The sequence below is a fragment of the Diaphorina citri genome, unplaced genomic scaffold, assembly GCF_000475195.1.
Source record: "Diaphorina citri unplaced genomic scaffold, Diaci psyllid genome assembly version 1.1 scaffold557, whole genome shotgun sequence".
Classification (NCBI taxonomy): Eukaryota; Metazoa; Arthropoda; class Insecta; order Hemiptera; family Psyllidae; genus Diaphorina; species Diaphorina citri.
The window spans coordinates 84,834-103,393 of record NW_007377991.1 but is presented as its reverse complement, the minus strand read 5'-3'; the positions used below and the strand labels follow the sequence as shown (position 1 = coordinate 103,393).

General features: G+C 38.0%; 1 protein-coding gene and 1 long non-coding RNA gene across 2 annotated transcripts in view; both read right to left on the bottom strand.

Annotated features, from left to right (window-relative positions):
* Nucleotides 1–8,631, bottom strand: part of LOC103510082 (protein scarlet-like) — a 14,685-nt gene extending 6,054 nt beyond the window's left edge. Inside the window, exons 1-3 of the mRNA XM_026824238.1 lie at nucleotides 8,582–8,631; nucleotides 874–1,069; nucleotides 268–583 (exon numbers count right to left, since the gene is read on the bottom strand). Of these exons, the coding sequence (XP_026680039.1) occupies nucleotides 268–583; nucleotides 874–1,031 (474 nt within the window). The 5' untranslated portion in view covers nucleotides 1,032–1,069; nucleotides 8,582–8,631. The remainder of the gene's footprint in view (nucleotides 1–267; nucleotides 584–873; nucleotides 1,070–8,581) is intronic.
* Nucleotides 3,607–4,336, bottom strand: LOC113467811. Its single transcript, XR_003391757.1, has 3 exons — nucleotides 4,287–4,336; nucleotides 3,941–3,990; nucleotides 3,607–3,663 (listed from the first exon to the last, which is right to left on the bottom strand). It is a non-coding gene; the product is annotated as an uncharacterized LOC113467811 (long non-coding RNA).
* Nucleotides 8,632–18,560: the final 9,929 nt, after the last annotated feature.

The following is an 18,560-nucleotide window of genomic DNA, read 5'->3' as shown; positions in this document are numbered from 1 at the left end:
AACGAATCTTAAACGAACTGTAACAACGTAGGTCTTATCGTCCGAAAACTGACAGGACGAACCCGTAACCTAGCGCGTACAAGGCAAACGTGCTACCCTCCAAGCTGAAGAGAGCGCTAAGCCATGGCTTTGGTTCCCGCCCGGGACGAACTTTATTCGACACAGATAAGGAACGGCTGGCTTTCTCATATTCTGTATTCTTTTCCTTCTTTTTTTGATTTCGGGACGATAAAAACTAAAAAGAAAGAAAAAAAAATCTTCACTCACCAATTTCTGGATCAGTCGGAATGACAAGTATGATCGGTTCCTCAAGATGTCCACCTCAAGTCGAAACGTCAACAGAAGGAATCTGGTCAACCAGTTGGTTGGCTTGAAATCCGCCAAGTTCAACTTAGGTGCACTATAGTTGGTCAGCTCATCGTGTATAAAGCCGTCCATAGACTGGGCGGAATCGCTGCTTACGTAGGCGTCGCATATGCGTTTGATACGCTTGTGCGAGTTTTGCTCATCGTCTGGGGTGACCGCGAGGATTTTGATGAAGAAATCGGCCGGGTTGTAGTTCACGGGACACTCGTAGCCTTGTCTGAAAGTTTGAGAAAATATATAAAAATATGAGATCCCCCCAAAATACCTTTTGTGGTTCAAAACTCAAGGCCAAGTCAGAAAAAAAGACAAATTTTTGTTTCTTTTGTTTGAGTAACTATCTTAGAAACTGCACTTATAAATCTATTTTTATTTGTTGATACCACCTATTTTCTACTCTCCCTTTTATTATTTCAAGAAAATCCACTGTTTTTACAAAACTATTATTAAAATGCATTTCTTTCCTTATTATAGGATAAGAAAAGGAATAAAAAAGCAGTAACTACGAACGTTTTCAAGAATTGAATCGTTTCCTTGGTGTTCCCAATGAACGCTGTTCTGGACTCAGCCATGATAACAATGCTGTCGAATATGTCCAGGATCTCCGAGCTGGGCTGATGGATGGCACAAATGATGGTCTTCTGGTGATCGGTGGCCATTTGCTTCATGGTGGAAATCAGATTGAGGGTGGAATATGAGTCCAATCCTGAGGAGGTGTTGAAGACAACAGTCTCAGAGATATTAACACCAATCCCTTCGCTAAAATCCAGTGGATCACATTGAATTACTTTTGTTTATTTGATAGGGCTTTTATATTACTGTACTTAGTGACCGAGGTTCTCAGTGACCGAGGTTTTACCCTCTATTCGCCGCCAAGTTATGCTCCTCCTCACACTAACCTCACCCAGCCTGGAGTAGGGCCTGGGGAGGCCAGCAGCACCCGATTGCCCAGATGGTCACCTATGCGGATACCACCCACGAACACCGTTTCTTCTTAAAGGCTCATTTCACACTGAGCGGATTTTTACCGCCTGCAAAATCCGCGATTTCTTTCACACACAGCGGTATAAAAACAATTTACATTTACGTAGGTAACACTTCAAGAAATTAAAAATTATTATCAATATTCCTTACATCACAACACTTCTAAATATGTACTACTGAGCGGGAAAACCGGGAATTTTGTAGCCCGTAGTTTATTCGATCGTGGTTAAAGAATACCTATGTACCTACCTAATTTGTTTAATATTCTGTTTATTATCATTCTTGATTTGATTTTTCGATTTTACTTTCATGTAATGATTTCATGTAATGGACAGACAGACTGACGGACGGACAGACAGACACCGATGCAAATACAATAGTCCGTCCACTATACCTTTTATTATTAGTAATAATAAAGGAAGGACGGACTAAAAAGCCCACTTTTGAGGTTTAGGTGTAAGGGCAAACAGCTGTAAAAGTCAATCTGCCCTGACTTCACTTACCATTGTTGACGAGTTTCTTGGTGGTGATCTTGGTTTTCAAGAAGGAGGTCGACTTTTTGACTAGATACACTGACAGGCTGCTCCAGGACAGGGTCAGGCCAAGTTTTTCTGCCTGCAAAATGTAGAGAAAATAAATTTAGGACAGGAACGTGTAAACCAAGAGAGTCTGTCTAGGTCCGTTCCAATTGTGGGTTCGTCTAGGTCCGTTCAAAATATGAGCCCAAAATCACACCCTCTAAGACTTTTCATACTCAAACCATACTGGCTCGCCATTTCACTGAGAATTTAAAAAATTGAATTGTCCTCAACAGGCCGAGTTCACCCCGAAATAGCCACCACATTTTGTCTTGGACGCTAGAAGATTTGGGTCATCCAGATTTCAGATACCGATTAAGGGCAACGTTTCTTTACTTCAGTGATCCGTTGGGAACTGGTACATTCGACACGTGCTACTGTCGCTGGCATTTACGTGTATTATGTATCAATATGTCTAGTTTAAGCCTTATTAATTTATTAAATAAATTATTTATGTTACAGAATGTCTTTGGCATTCAAATTTTGTTCGGTGGAGATTGATGAGTCATATGATTTTTGACTAGCATGGAATTCAGAGGTGACATGATTAGTCAAATCATGTTTGCAGATCTAGATTAATTTCATTTTGATATCAGCTGACATGTTTACTTGGATTAATCAAACCCAATGAAATAGCTCTTGTATGGGCCCCTCAGAGTGGTGGGGTTGGTCTCATTGTGTTCACAACGAAGGGGAGTTTTTTCTGTTTTTTACATGGTTTTACTTAACTTGGGCGCGGCCGTTAAAAAAAAAAAAAAAAAAAAAAAAAACAAAAAAACAAAACAAAACAAAAAAAAAATTAAGGAAACGAAAGAATGGTTAATCTAAAAAGTCTGAAACGTACAATGAAAGGGGAAATTTTTGAGTCTCGGAGCGGTGATTTCTCCACTTATAAAACTGACTTTTCCGTCATTCTCATGTCCGTTTTGTTATTCTTAGCGCATGCGTAAATGTTTAAGTCCAGTATTAATTTCTGAGACGAGCCTTGAAAAAAAAAAAAAAAAATAATAATAAAATAAAAAAATAAAATAAAAAATAGCTAAAAAGTTAAGGAAATGAAAGAATGGTTAATCTAAAAAGTCTGAAACGTACAATGAAAGGGGAAATTTTTGAGTCTCGGAGCGGAGATTTCCCCACTTATAAAACTAATTTTTCGGCATTCTCATGTCCGTTTTGTTATTCTTAGCGCATGCGTAAATGTTTAAGTCCAATATTAATTTCAACAATAGACTGAGAGAGACAACTCTTTAGTTCTACGCGGGCAGTCTAAATAAGTATTTGAATTGGTTGTAGACAAAGGGATTAGAAGTAAAAAGTGTAAGAGACAACTCTTTAGTTCTACGCGGGCAGTCTAAATAAGTATTTGAATTGGTTGTAGACAAAGGGATTAGAAGTAAAAAGTTTATACCTACTCACATAGAAAACCAGATGTTCATACACAGTCAGAGTGGGGGTGAATATATCTTTCTGATAGAGAAAGGCACTGATTTTCCGAATTTTGGAACCAATCGCTTTTCCGTTGACCCTGACGTCTCCTTCTACAACCAGACCACCTGAAATCAGAGAGAAATGTTAAAATCACCTAGGGGAATGGAGTACCTACAGAATTTTTACAACAGGTTGGCAAAAGAACAAACTTTTTTTCCAACTCAGAGAGAATTGAGAATAATGAAAATACTAATTTTGGAACCAATCGCTTTTCCGTTGACCCTGACGTCTCCTTCTACAACCAGACCACCTGAAATCAGAGAGAAATGTTAAAATCACATAGGGGAATGGAGTACCTACAGAATTTTTACAACAGGTTGGCAAAAAAACAAACTTTTTTCCAAGTCAGAGAATAATGAAAATACCTAAATAAATACCTAGGTAAACAGGCCACATGCGTCTAATGTAGCAGTTGTTCCATTGCTACGAAATAAAAACGGCGGTGGAACACTCTTTTTTTTTTTTTTTTTTTTTTTTTAAACCTATAAATTGAAACAAAATTAGGTAATTTCCTAGTTTCCACTTACCGTTGTTTCTTTGTGCCAGAGCCGAAAGCAATGTTGTTTTACCGGCACCACTGAAATCACGAAGAAATGGGAAATTAAGGCTTTCAGGCAGCCTAGCTAGCTTGGAGGGTAGCGCTTTTGCCTTGTAAGCGCTACGTCGCGGGTTCTATTCCTATCCGGGGCGGATTTTATCCTGAACGAATAAGGTTCGTTCTCAGAACGGCTGGCTTTCTCCTATCCCTTTATGGTCAAACAGGTTCCTCACAAAACCACCCAGGATTAAAGACAAATCGGTTCAACCAAAGCCGAGATACGCAATTATACAAGATCTGTCGACGAAGTAGGATACAAATACTTATTTATTTACCTTGCTCCCATAACTGCCGTCAGAGTTCCTGCCTTAGCCACTCCCGTCACTGTAAAAGAGCGTAATGAAAGTTATTATAATATGGTAAATACGGATATTTATGTACAAGGAGCTAGCGAACTTATGCCTACAAGGGCATGAAAAAGTGTTGGACTCGGGTCAATTTTTTGGAATCAAAAATTGTCATAGGATCTCCTGAGGCCCCGAGCCCAAAACGAGATTTTTTCTCCAACTTGAGCCTTTAAGCTTAAAGGGTTTAAACTTTCAAGCCTTGAGGATTTAAGCCCCAACTCTAAGGGTTTACACTTTAAGTATTCAAGGGAAAATATGCCAAAATCCAAAATTCACTCAGTAAGGACACACCTCACTAATGGTTATTTCAATAAATTCTACTATGAAAAGCTTGGCAAGACGGACTCTAAAGAAAACTCTGACATTTAAGCTTAAAGGGTTTAAACTTTCAAGCCTTGAGGATTTAAGCCCCAACTTTAAGGGTTTACACTTTAAGCATTCAAGGGAAAATATGCCAAAACCCAAAATTCACTCAGTAAGGACACACCTCACTAATGGTTATTTCAATAAATTCTACTCTGAAAAGCTTGGCAAGACGGACTCTAAAGAGAACTCTGACATAGGAGAACAATCACACAGTCATCCCATCATACAGCCGCTGAATTAGCATGGGAAAGTGAACGAATCAACGAATATTCCTTATGCAAGGGTAATAGGTATTACTGGTATTTTTAATCATCATCGTATCAGCCCGTTTACACTGCACGAATTTTCATGTGGCTCTTCTGTGATTGTCGGGATGAGATATACCTATTAGGTATTTTCATACGTGATTTCCAACTTTGGATCGAATAACTCCGATGGGATAAAATCCGCCCCGGGCGGGAAACGAACCCGCGGCCTAGCGCTTACAAGGCAGACGCGCCACCAACTAAGCTAACTAGGCTGGCAAAGATACGTTAATGTTGTTTTATTCAAGCCTTGATTTTCGTCTGTAGGCCGTTGAATACATTTTATTTTATCTACCAATAGGGGAAAAAATGAATTTTCGAAGAAGCGTTGTGCTAGAAATAAAATTAAGCCAGTAGATTTTTTTCTCTCTCATTAAATGGCTCTTAATAGGTTTTAATGGTACTTTTTTTTTGCCACTTTAACTTGATTCTCAATGTGTCTTTTTTTTGCCACTTTTGACTTGTGCAATTTTTCTGCAAAGAGCTACAGAATACGTACATAGGTATATCTGTGTTCATGTTGTTTGGTATGTTGGTTTATTGTTGTATGTTGGCTTAGTGTTTCCGTGGCAAGAAATCCAGAAAACGAGTTGATTCTGCATTGAGCTCTTCTGTGATTGTCGGGATGAGATATACCTATTAGGTATTTTCATACGTGATTTCCAACTTTGGATCGAATAACTCCGATTTTTTTTCTCTCTCTCATTAAAATGGCTCTTAATAGGTTTTAATGGTAATTTTTTTTGCCACTTTAACTTGATTCTCAATGTGTCTTTTTTTTGCCACGTTTGACTTGTGCAATTTTTCTGCAAAGAGCTACAGAATACGTACATAGGTATATCTGTGTTCATGTTGTTTAGTATGTTGGTTTATTGTTGTAAATGTATTGGTTTATTGTTGTATGTTGACTTAGTGTTTCCATGGCAAGAAATGCAGAAAACGAGTTGATTCTGCAGTGAGTGCAGATATGTGAGTTCTGAAATGTGGTCTTTTTTTCTCTATTAAGGCAGAGAATAAGTTCTATTTTTTTTTCTTTTTATGTAGGTACTATTTTTTCAATGCCTTCAGTCAAGGAAAAAGTGCAGAATAGTATAACTGCTGAAGTCTTTAGTGACGGGTTGTAAACCCTTCATTCGGCGACAACCTCATCCAGCCTGAGTAGGCCCGGGGAAAGCCAGCATCACGCGACAGCCCAGATGGTTCCAATTCATACGAATATATACAGCGCTGAAAAAATATACCAAAAAATCCCGCAAAAACCAGTACCGACCTGTCTCTGAGAATCTGTAGAAGTTAACAATAATTTCACATGAACCTATTTAGTTATTAAATGGAGTTAGGGACTAATCCTTTTAGGAAGATCCCTTTGGGTAAAGTGGCTCTTCTAATGCGGAATGGTCAAAATCGGGCGATAAAATCCGTGCCGGTCGGGAAGAGAATCTATGACCTGGCGCTTATACGAGGCAGACCTTCCAAGCTAAGAAGGAAATGAAAATCAAATAAGTTAATATTGTTTTAGTCAAACCTTGATTTTGGATGTGGGCCGTTGAAAAATTCTTCTTTTATCTACCAATAGGGAAAGAAATGAATTTTCGAAGAAGCATTGTGCTAGAAATAAAATTAACCCAGTAGATTTTTTTCAAAGTTAAATGACTATTACAATGTAGCTTTATGCTCTATAAAAATAATCGGCATATCTTTTATGTGGCTCTTCTGTGATTGTCGGGATGAGATATACCTATTAGGTATTTTCATACGTGATTTCCAACTTTGGATCGAATAACTCCGATTTTTTTTTTCTCTCTCATTAAATGGCTCTTAATAGGTTTTAATGGTACTTTTTTTTTGCCACTTTAACTTGATTCTCAATGTGTCTTTTTTTTGCCACTTTTGACTTGTGCAATTTTTCTGCAAAGAGCTACAGAATACGTACATAGGTATATCTGTGTTCATGTTGTTTAGTATGTTGGTTTATTGTTGTAAATGTATTGGTTTATTGTTGTATGTTGACTTAGTGTTTCCATGGCAAGAAATGCAGAAAACGAGTTGATTCTGCAGTGAGTGCAGATATGTGAGTTCTGAAATGTGGTCTTTTTTTCTCTATTAAGGCAGAGAATAAGTTCTATTTTTTTCTATTTACGTAGGTAGGTACCTTCTATTTTTTCAATGCCTTCAGTCAAGGAAAAAGTGCAGAATAGTATAACTGCTGAAGTCTTTAGTGACGGGTTGTAAACCCTTCATTCGGCGACAACCTCATCCAGCCTGAGTAGGCCCGGGGAAAGCCAGCATCACGCGACAGCCCAGATGGTTCCAATTCATACGAATATATACAGCGCTGAAAAAATATACCAAAAAATCCCGCAAAAACCAGTTTTTTTTTTTTTTGGCTTTATGGTTTTCTGGACAAAATTTGCACCACCATTTTCGTGATCCTGGTAAAAAGACCTTTAATTTGATATATAGGTCGACCAGGTTTGGATAAGTCCTTCTATGGGGACAGACTGACGGACTGACTGACTGACAGACACCGAAGCGAATACAATAGTCCGTCCCTTATACCTTTTTTTGTTACTATTGCGCGTGGTTAGTATCTGGATGGTATCTTTATTATAATAAAGAAGGACGGACTAAAAACCGATATACATATCGATTTTCGATCATCCCTGAATCAAACCGCAGTCAACTTAACCATTCTTCTCCAAAAGAATACATAGCCTAGCAAATAGAATACCACCATGAGCAGATATATAGACACAAAGTCCCGGGTGAAGTTGCTAGTGGAATAGCCGTACTGGTCGAGTACTTGCTCAGAGAGTCTCCCATCCAGATACTAACCACGCGCAACGTAGCTTAATCAAACCGCAGTCAACTTAACCATTCTTCTCCAAAAGAAGACATAGCCTAGCAAATAGAACACCACCATGAGCAGATATATAGACACAAAGTCCCGGGTGAAGTTGCTAGTGGAATACCCGTACTGGTCGAGTACTTGCTCTCCAGTTGAGAGACAGGGGAGTTCGAGCCCCGTGCTGTTGGTACAAGAGAACACCGTGGAACCCTGGATGTGAAAGATGGACAGGAGTTCCATGAGGGAACGTTGCCAGGAGATGGTCTCGAAGAGTTTCAAATAGATGGGGACAGTTCTGGAAACACAAGGGATACGGTTAGCCCAGTGGTGTTGCAACTAAAGGAAGAGAGACTATTTAAGCAGTACGAATCTACATATACCTACATTATGTAAGTTCAAAACTACCTATTATGCTTGCATGCAATGCAGAATACATTAAACACTCATTGACTAGGCGGAAAAAAACCGCGAGAGCGGAATCCGCGCGGTAAAAATCCGCTCAGTGTGAAATGGCTCTAAGTGATCCATTGGACTCTGGTACATTCAGCGTGCTATTGTGGGTGGCTTAATTATATTTGATTAAAAATGAGTTAAAAATCTCAAGCATAAGATAATGTCAATTTTTAGAAAAATCACACATGGCCTGGTTGCTTAGCGTGTAAATAAATTAATCTCAAGAATAAAATGGAGATACTCGCACTCACCTGAAGTGACCTCATCGCAGAAGAACAGATCAGGATCTGACAGAAGTGAGAACGAACATTATCCCATCAGGATAAAATCCGCCCCGGGCGGGAATCGAACCCGCGGCCTAGCGCTTACAAGGCAAACGCACAACCAACTAAGTTAACTAGGCTGGCAATGCAGAATATTAAGATACAGGATTCTCATCTCTCTCTCCCATCTAATACACTACTAAATAAGCGAGAAGATACACAGTACTCTATCAACACGAGAACCTCTATCAAAAAAGTAAGAGTACCTAACCTAACTCATTGAGTTTTTTTTTTTAATTTTAATTTAATTACTTTTTTTTATCGAAGGTGAGAATCGAACCCGGGGGACTTTCTGCATATGTTTGGATGCTACGAAAATGGCAATGAAACACTTTGGTTGAATGTTCTAAGCCCCCTGTCTATGTGTCCATGTGTCTGTCATCAAATTTTGATGTCTTTTTGATGTCTGAATTAGAAATAATTATCAAAATAATATATGACGACTAGTTTTCTGTGAGGTTACGTATCTTAAAGATATTACTATGTATAGTACTTCTTCACAATAGGAACTTGGAAGCACTAAACACTAATCACTCAACATTAAATGAAAATACGAGAAGGTAGGTTATAGCCTGTTGTAGACCCGGGATTTTTTTACTTTCTTGTATTAAGAAAATGGAAAAAAAAAATGAGGGCTCAAAACATCTCATTTTACATTTCCGCAATAGCAGTAGTCCATACAGAGGGTTTCCCCAATTATATGCAAGTAGATATGTATTTGTAAAGAACCAAATCCTCAAGTGGTCCAGCATCCTCCCATTTCATCCATTATCAAATTCCCATCTATCTCTCATCAATTTAAAATTTAAATTTCGGGTCACTTCCTCTTCGGGGGTGTCTTTCAAACATTATTTTCATTGGAACACAATTTTATTATAATCTATGCACAATTGCACATGCACTTCTAAATATCTCAATTTACATTGAATAACAATACCTTATGTGGAGTACGTTTGTCCTTGGGATCAGTTTTGAAAAGACTATTAGAGATTATTTACCGAAAATTTGTAATGAAACAATGAGTGTCCCCGGATGAATCCAAAACATGTGCCCCCAGCAGGAGATTTTGTAGTCCAATTTGAAGAGGAAGTTGGGACGTACCAATCTGGATTGCTGACATCTGGAACTGGGTGCAGTGGGTGCAGATTCCTGCTAACAGTAGTGCCCTAATCTTCTAAGACATCCGTTTAGGTCAGGTCTCATACATAGTATCAACGAATCACTCCACGTCCACATTTTGGCAAAATTGACACCTCTACTGCGAAAATCAACTATGGACACTTCAGAACAAATGGAAAATGTGCCTACCAATCAAAAATTGTGTGAAAACAAGCAGAATTCTATAGAAAAAGGCCGAGATGACAAGAGATTTAAGAGAAACACTAGAGAAAAGAAAGAACAATGGAGAAAGCGAGAGAAGAATAGGAGAAAACAACACCAAGAAAGATTACACATAGAACACAGAAGCTCCATAAAGTCTACCTAAAGGTATCTATAATGCAATCCTCGTTAATCTGGAAAAAGCGAGAGAGAAAAAAGCGGAAAAAAAGGAAGAAAACAGAGGAAAATAAACGTGGGAATATTAGCAGGTTGCTGCACTTTTTTCTCTTTTACTAGAAAAAAAAGCTGTCGAGTGTATTACCTTCTTATTTGTACGATAGTCTTTGGGAATCCATTGAACAGTGAATGGAGTTTGAGTTTAATCTCATATTTCTCAAGATTCCAAGGTATTTTTCTGGGATATTTATGTGTAAAAATCACTCATTTTGTTATTGTGAGAATAGAAGGGGGAGTTTTAACATCAGGTGTATAAGTACTATAATTCTGTAGGTTAATCATTAGGTTACTTCTGGGGATTGAGTGTCAGCTGATTTCTCTGGTAAAACTCAACTCCTCAATAAAGAGTCCTGAAAAGACCCAATGAACTTCATAGTCAGAAGTAACCAACCTGTTATGAGAGTTACTGCTTGACTTTGCCTTTGGTATCTATGTTGTCTACGAGTACGTACTTACTTCCGTTTCCAAAGTATGACATATTTGATTTTGGTAACCCTTGCTACAAGTACAATTAGAGATGCTACAAGCTTTTTACGATCCACAAATTCAAAATTCTGAAAAATTCACATGTTTTGGAACCGAATCCCCAACAGACACTTTGACACCTCTAGTAAACCACCAGAGGGCGTGAAAGGAAGTACTAACCTGACCTATACCCAACTTCCCATCAAAGCATCATAACCCTCATTCATCTAATTTTATTGAGTCTAGGTAAATCGTCAATAATTCCCTCATTAGGTCTCAAATTTCTGATCATAAAATAATAAACTGAACCTGGCCTACAGAGAGGGGGCACAAAACTGGGATATTCTCAAATCGAACAAAAAACGAAGGTGAAAATTGCGGCTCTCAACGATGATATTTTTTAGTTAAGACACTAAAGAGAGAGAGAGAGAGAGAGAGAGAGAGAAGAACGGGAGGAGGGAGAAACTGATACTTTTTCTGTAAACTGATCTTGATTTTTGTTACAATTCATAAATGAGCTCACAGTACTTAAATGTCCCTAACATAAATCTTGAAAATGCCAACATCATGGAAATGGTATATAACTCCTAGGGGATTTCAGTTTCCAAGAGCGAACCGGTTCCGTCTCCGAAAGTTTCCCAAAAGGAAAATACACCTAACTGACTTACAAATCTGGTTAGCAATACATACCTACCTAGGTATACCTAATATGTTTGTAAGTACTATGAATTTAGGGCCTAGACTCAGAGACCTATTTGTACCCACTGTTATTATCTAAAAGGAGAAAAAAGCATAAGGGTTAGAAGTAAGAAGGACTGACATTAGATAAACGGACATTTAGAAGTTACTCATACTGTGATTACCAAAACAATCATACAACCACCCTCGACGCTTCTTTCAATAGAAAAGCGGAAAAAGGAAGAAAATAGAGGAAAATAAACGTGGGAATATTAGCAGGTTGCTGCACTTTTTTCTCTTTTACTAGAAAAAAAGCTGTCGATTGTATTACCTTCTTATTTGTACGATAGTCTTTGGGAATCCATTGAACAGTGAATGGAGTTTGAGTATAATCTCATATATCTGAAGATTCCAAGGTATTTTTCTGGGATATTTATGTGTAAAAATCACTCATTTTGTTATTGTGAGAATAGAAGGGGGAGTTTTAACATCAGGTGTACTCGTACTATAATTCTGTAGGTTAATCATTAGGTTATTTCTGGGGATTGAGTGTCACCTGATTTCTCTGGTAAAACTCAACTCCTCAATAAAGAGTCCTGAAAAGACCCAATGAACTTCATACTTCATAGTCAGAACTGTCAGAAGTAACCAACATGTTATGAGAGTTACTGCTTGACTTTGCCTTTGGTATCTATGTTGTCTACGAGTACGTACTTACTTCCGTGTCCAAAGTATTACATATTTGATTTTGGTAACCCTTGCTACAAGGTACAATTAGAGATGCTACAAGCTTTTTACGATCCACAAATTTAAAATTCTGAAAAATTCACATGTTTTGGAATAGACTCCCCAACAGACACCTTGACACCTCTAGTAAACTATCAGAGATCAGAGGGCGTGAAAGGAAGTACTAACCTGACCTACCCAACTTCTCATGAAAGCATCATAACCCTCATTCATCTAGTTTTATTGAGTCTAGGTAAATCGTCAATAATTCCCTCATTAGGTCTCAAATTTCTGATCATAAAATAATAAACTGAGCCTGGCCTACAGAGAGGGGGCACAAAACTGGGATATTCTCAAATCGAACAAAAAACGAAGGCGAAAATTGCGGCTCTCAACGATTATAATTTTATTAGTTAAGACACCTGACTGTTAAGCTAATTCTCTTATGTGAACCAATCACATTTCATGAACCTGTTGAAATGTGATTGGTAGGATGATTGACATACCCCAACAGGCATTAGGACAAGACGTTAACGGTCACTTGTTAGTAATCTGACAGGGCGAAACCCATTTCAGTCATTCGAAGTTTACAAATTCAATGATGACGGTCATTACAATTATTGTCAACTACAAAAATAAGCAAGAAAATTAACCAAGTACTGACTTTGCAATTCAGTTTTGGCATTGAAATGGGAATATTTGTACATTTGAACAAAGCTTCTCCCTCATGTAGCCTATTCTAAAGCCGTTAAAGCGTGTTAGCCACAACAAAGTTTCAACACACACGCCTCCCCCAACGACACTCACATGTGAAATAATATTTACTCGCGCTTATATCCGGCCTGGAAATCTAAAAACACATTCGAAACCTGAATGGAAGAGCTTCAAACACCTGCTGCCAAGGAATCGAAGGATTCTATTTCATATCTTCATTGTTGAAATGTGATTGGTAGGATGATTGACATACCCCAACAGGCATTAGGACAAGACGTTAACGGTCACTTGTTAGTAATCTGACAGGTCGAAACCCAATTCAGTCATTCGAAGTTTACGAATTCAATGATGACGGTCATTACAATTATTGTCAACTACAAAAATAAGCAAGAAAATTAACTAAGTACTGACTTTGCAATTCAATTCCGGCATTGAAATGGGAATATTTGTACATTTGAACAAAGCTTTTCCCCCATGTAGGTAGCCTATTCTAAAGCCGTTAAAGCGAGTTAGCCAAAACAAAGTGTCAACACACACGCCTCCCACAACGACACTCACATGTGAAATAATATTTACTCGCGCTTATATCCGGCCTGGAAATCTAAAAACACATTCGAAACCTGAATGGAAGAGCTTCAAACACCTGCTGCCAAGGAATCGAAGGATTCTATTTCATATCTTCATTATATGTACCGGAGCACTTGGAGGAAAAGAATGGGAAACGTCTTTATTAGAATATATACGAAGAGAATAAAAGAAAGCCATGAAAGAAGAGAAGAACTATGAAAAAAAAGAGTTGATTGAAATTTGATAACGTCTGAAGATATTCTCGTGTGAGAAATATATTTACCTAGGCAGAAGGTGGAGATGAGGAGATAGTACCTGTAGATAGTGAGGGAGAGGTGGAAAAACAAATGATGAGAATGGAAACGAAGGAAATTGGAAATCATTATTGTCAATGAATTCTCGCTTAAACTTCTAGAGGATTCTTGAGGATTGTCCAATTTGTTCAAATGTCTAGTTTGGAAGGATGCCAACTTATGAACCCTACAGTAGAGTTCACCAATATTTTTTTTAAGTCCCTACAAAACTGTTAAGCTAAAATCCTGTTAAGTTCTATTTGATTGTATAGGCTTAACAGGACTGTTAGACTATAAGAAACTAAAAAGATGGTTGGTGAAACTCACTCCTAGAGTATTATTTTCGAAGGTATTATTACTTGCTGATATAGACGTATTTTTATTTGCTTTCTTATTTTTAGGAGCAGAGAAAGCAAAGTGCTTCCATATCCTCAGTGTCCAAAACGTTTTCCTAGGCACACTCAACATGTGCTTCAATCCTTTGAGATGCTAAATGCTGATAACACTGATCTTGAAGCCGAAAAAGAAGAAAAGAGCTCCATCTTTCTTGGGACGTATTTTTATTTGCTTTCTTATTTTTAGGAGCAGAGAAAGCAAAGTGCTTCCATATCCTCAGTGTCCAAAACGTTTTCCTAGGCACACTCAACATGTGCTTCAATCCTTTGAGATGCTAAATGCTGATAACACTGATCTTGAAGCCGAAAAAGAAGAAAAGAGCTCCATCTTTCTTGGTATATCTTCCGAATCTTTCTCCACCATCTTCAGGTTTGTTTTGAGTTTCTTCAAATTTATTGTCATTCTGGACGCACTGGTGGATAAACTAAATGGAGCAAACAAATGAATAAATCATATCATCTTGTCAAGTTTTTTTTTTTGTTTATTGCTCCATTTGGATATAATTATAAGATGTTTAGATTGTTTAGTGCGCTTTATGTGTCTGTAATGTCCATTGTAAACATATCTACCACATTTAAATTCAAATCTAGCAGAGCCATATCACCTGTTTGAAGATTTTCATGGAGATGGTTTATCTGAAACAAGAAAGGGCCGATTTCAAAGAAAAACTGGAGTTCATTTAAGACGCGATATGGCTAATGTGCTTTGTTTTACTTCAGAGGGAATTTGAAACGCTATGAAAATATAGCATGGTGTTTGGACGTGTTTTTTTTTATGCTGAATGAAACAAAGTGTAGTTTTATTGCTCAAGAGCCTCCTTTATTTTATTTATTCTACGAATGTAATAATACCAATAATTGAAAATCAACAAAAGAGGAGGGAGATGACAAAAAATACTTCCCACATTGTAAAAAAAAAGTTAACAAACAGCTTAGTCACAAATAATGGTAAGATGGTAAGTACATATAATGTAAGTATAGACTTACACAAATAAATTTTTATTTGGGCTTAACATCTTCAAAACTTCCATTTGCAGCAACGTTCTTTTGAATGAGGTGTTTACGGTTTTAATTCGCGTCCTTCTCCCCGTCAATTGCAACGTGGCAACCCTCTTGAAACTGTTTTTCCTTTGAAGAAAAAACTCCAAATCTCTAGAGGATTACTCAAAGGAAAATTATACATAGGGGTTGTCGATTCTGCTACATTTTTTTCCTTCGTTTTTACCCGACTTGGAAAAGGGTCTGTGTTCGTGCATAACGCCAAACACAACTAATTTTCCGCTCTTATTGATTTCAAACAGGCATACGATTTTATTAATATGCGTGCTCGCCTGTTTTATTCCCAGATTAAACTTTTATCTTTTTTAATGAGTTATGGCGCACAAGCTTGCCCCCTTCCCTCTAAAATCCCCTCCCCTACCACTCACCATTCTACCTCCCCTCTCCCTCCTCTACTCTGGTACTTCATGGTACGGTGTTTTCTCCCCTCCGAGGGGAAAAAAAAATAAATGTGTAGCAATCAACAATAATATAAACGGAAAGGAAAAATAAAACACTCAAGGACTTTCCCTATTGTTTCATAATGGAAAATTAGCTTTGCATTTTGCTCTCGAGTCTCAAGGTTTATAGGCACCGTTTACATTCACAACAGAAGAAGTGTGCGAAGTCCAACCCAGGCTGCCTCCTTCCTGGAGTTCAAGACAGAGAGGGAGTGTGGAGAGGAACAGTAGTCCGCTGCCGCTGCTACTACAACAACAACAACAGAAGAAGGACGAAAACGGCAATGAAAGAAGTAGGTACGTTCACACGATGATCATGATGTTTACAATATGGTTCTTAATTCCTAGACGGAGACTATCTGCTTAGCACCACACGCCAAAAGCCTCCCTAGAGGCTTAGGTGGTGGAACTAAAGCAAAGGTCCCATAGGTACGCTAAGCTTCACGAATCCTATTGTGATTGTTGTAATGAACATTTGGAAGGAAATGTTACCTTACCTACAGAAAGGAATGGTTTCGTCTTTAGTTGAAAGACCCAGAGATTATCTACAAAAGTAACCAGGTACGTTAAATGTAATCTTACAGTTTTAAATAAAATCTGAAGAAAGGCCGAATTGAAACCTGAGCTTAACTTACGTCACACAATCATCCCGCTCATTTGTTTCAAGTTGTACCTACTTGAAAACATCACCAGAAACTTGTTTTTCTCCTCTCATTCAAAGAAAAAAAAGTGTTAAAAATACAATAAATTATTAAAGAGCTTGAAAACATAAGTGTGGTAATAAACTATAGGTACTTTACATGAAGATGGTGAAGAAACAAAAGTTGACTCTGAGCCAAGTTTAGTTTTCCATCACTCATTGTAACATCTTCTGGACAAGGTGACTTTATTTTACAGGGTTGCCCTGGTACAGAGGTCTAAATTTTAGAAATTCTCTAGATTGTAGACCATTTGTGGATAAATTCACTAATATGCTGATGCCCGCCACAAACGTAACGACCGTCTGACGTAACGACCGTTTGACGTATTGTGGTCTGTCAAATGGTCTAACCGTGAGTGGCTGACAGCACACAGTCCCATGATAACCAAATGGTCCAGGGGATTCTTTTCATAGAGGGCATTGGAACAAAGACGGATTTTGACAAGTTTACCCATTAATTTCTGGGTTCTGTCATACTATCTACCTACTGCCCATTTTAGTTATGGTCAGGGTGATCATTTTGGATCACCCTGAACAATGTTGTACATTATTGTATTGCCTGGGGACATTATTATCTAACACATCCACAATACATGCATAACATAACACAAACATGATGTGATCATATTTTTACTGTCCATTTTCATTCCATCAAAGTTTTGCTAACACCCTGACCGTGGATCATGTTTATGTAAGTACCTATCTTCCTGAAGGAAGGAAAGAAGGATATAGGTGGGTACCCTACAAAGATTGAAATGTTAACTTTGGGCAGTCACTCCTCATTTTGAGACAAAGTTTCTGGTTTCTGACGTTTCTCTAGACATTTTCTATCCCGTCTGCTGCCTGTTGTCCCTGTTACAGTAACAGACTCCAATGGACGGTAGGTAAATGGATGCTGGAAAGTTCCAGTTCATTGGTCTACAGTTGGCTTTGAGAGGATCTCCTAATCCATATACCTAACAGTTTTAGATAGACTTTTGTACATACGTACGTTGTTTTTTTTACTATGTAACTACATGCCTACTCACGCGGAATTTTCCTATAGACAGCATTTTTACAGCCCATTCTTCAATGACCTATTTTCCTCTTAATAAGAGAGCAATTTTTTATGGAACTTACTTATTTTTCATTTAATTTAATAGTTTCGTTAGTAAAGGAGTCATTATGACTACAAGACAATTTCTAGATTAATTTCCTTGTGCATCTAATGGGAATTTTCTAAGATCCACAAATTTCAGAATTACCTAGTTAATAATTATAATGGGATAGAGAAATTTATAGCTTGTATTATCTCTCTCTCTCTCTCTCTCTCTCTCTCTCTCTCTCTCTCTCTCTCTCTCTCTCTCTCTCTCTCTCTCTCTCTCTCTCTCTCTCTCTCTCTCTCTCCTCCGAAGGATTCACTTAATAATTCCAAATTTAGTGAATGTGCCAACTGCACCGAACTAATGCAACATTTGAGTTATGGCTTTCTTGCTTAAGGAGTTACGAAGGAAACCCATTATCCTTACGGTGCTAAGGAAATCCTACCGCCCTCTCCTTCACCTATTAAGCATACAGACATTACTTTTCATTAACCCTTTCATGGCTAGAGACCATCAACCCGGTGTATGGCCGAAAAAAAGATATCCTTTCTTTATTTTGCCATCACCATTACACCATTCGGCTACAGCTGAAGCCGCTACAAGAACAACAACATTAACCCTTTGAGAACGGCAATGAAAGAAGTACGTTCACACGATGATCATGATGTTTACAATATGGTTCCTAATTCCTAGACGGAGACTATCTGCTTAGTACCACACGCCAAAAGCCTCCCTAGAGGCTTAGGTGGTGGGACCAAAGCAAGGGTCCCATAGGTACGCTAAGCTTCACGAATCCTATTGTGATTGTTGTAATGAACATTTGGAAGGAAATGTTACCTTACCCACAGAAAGGAATGGTTTCGTCTTTAGTTGAAAGACCCAGAGACTATCAACAAAAGTAACTAGGTACGTTAAATGTAATCTTACAGTTTTAAATAAAATCTGAAGAAAGGCCGAATTGAAACCTTAACTTACGTCACACAATCATCCCGCTCATTTGTTTCAAGTTGTACCTACTTGAAAACATCACCAGAAACTTGTTTTCTTCCTCTCATTCAAAGAAAAAAAAAGTGTTAAAAATACAATAAATTATTAAAGAGCTTGAAAACATAAGTGTGGTAATAAACTATACTTTACATGAAGATGGTCATGGATCACTGAAGTTAAGCATCGTTGCGCAAGGTTAGTATTCGGATGGGTGACCAATTGGGCAATTGCGTTCTGCTGGCTT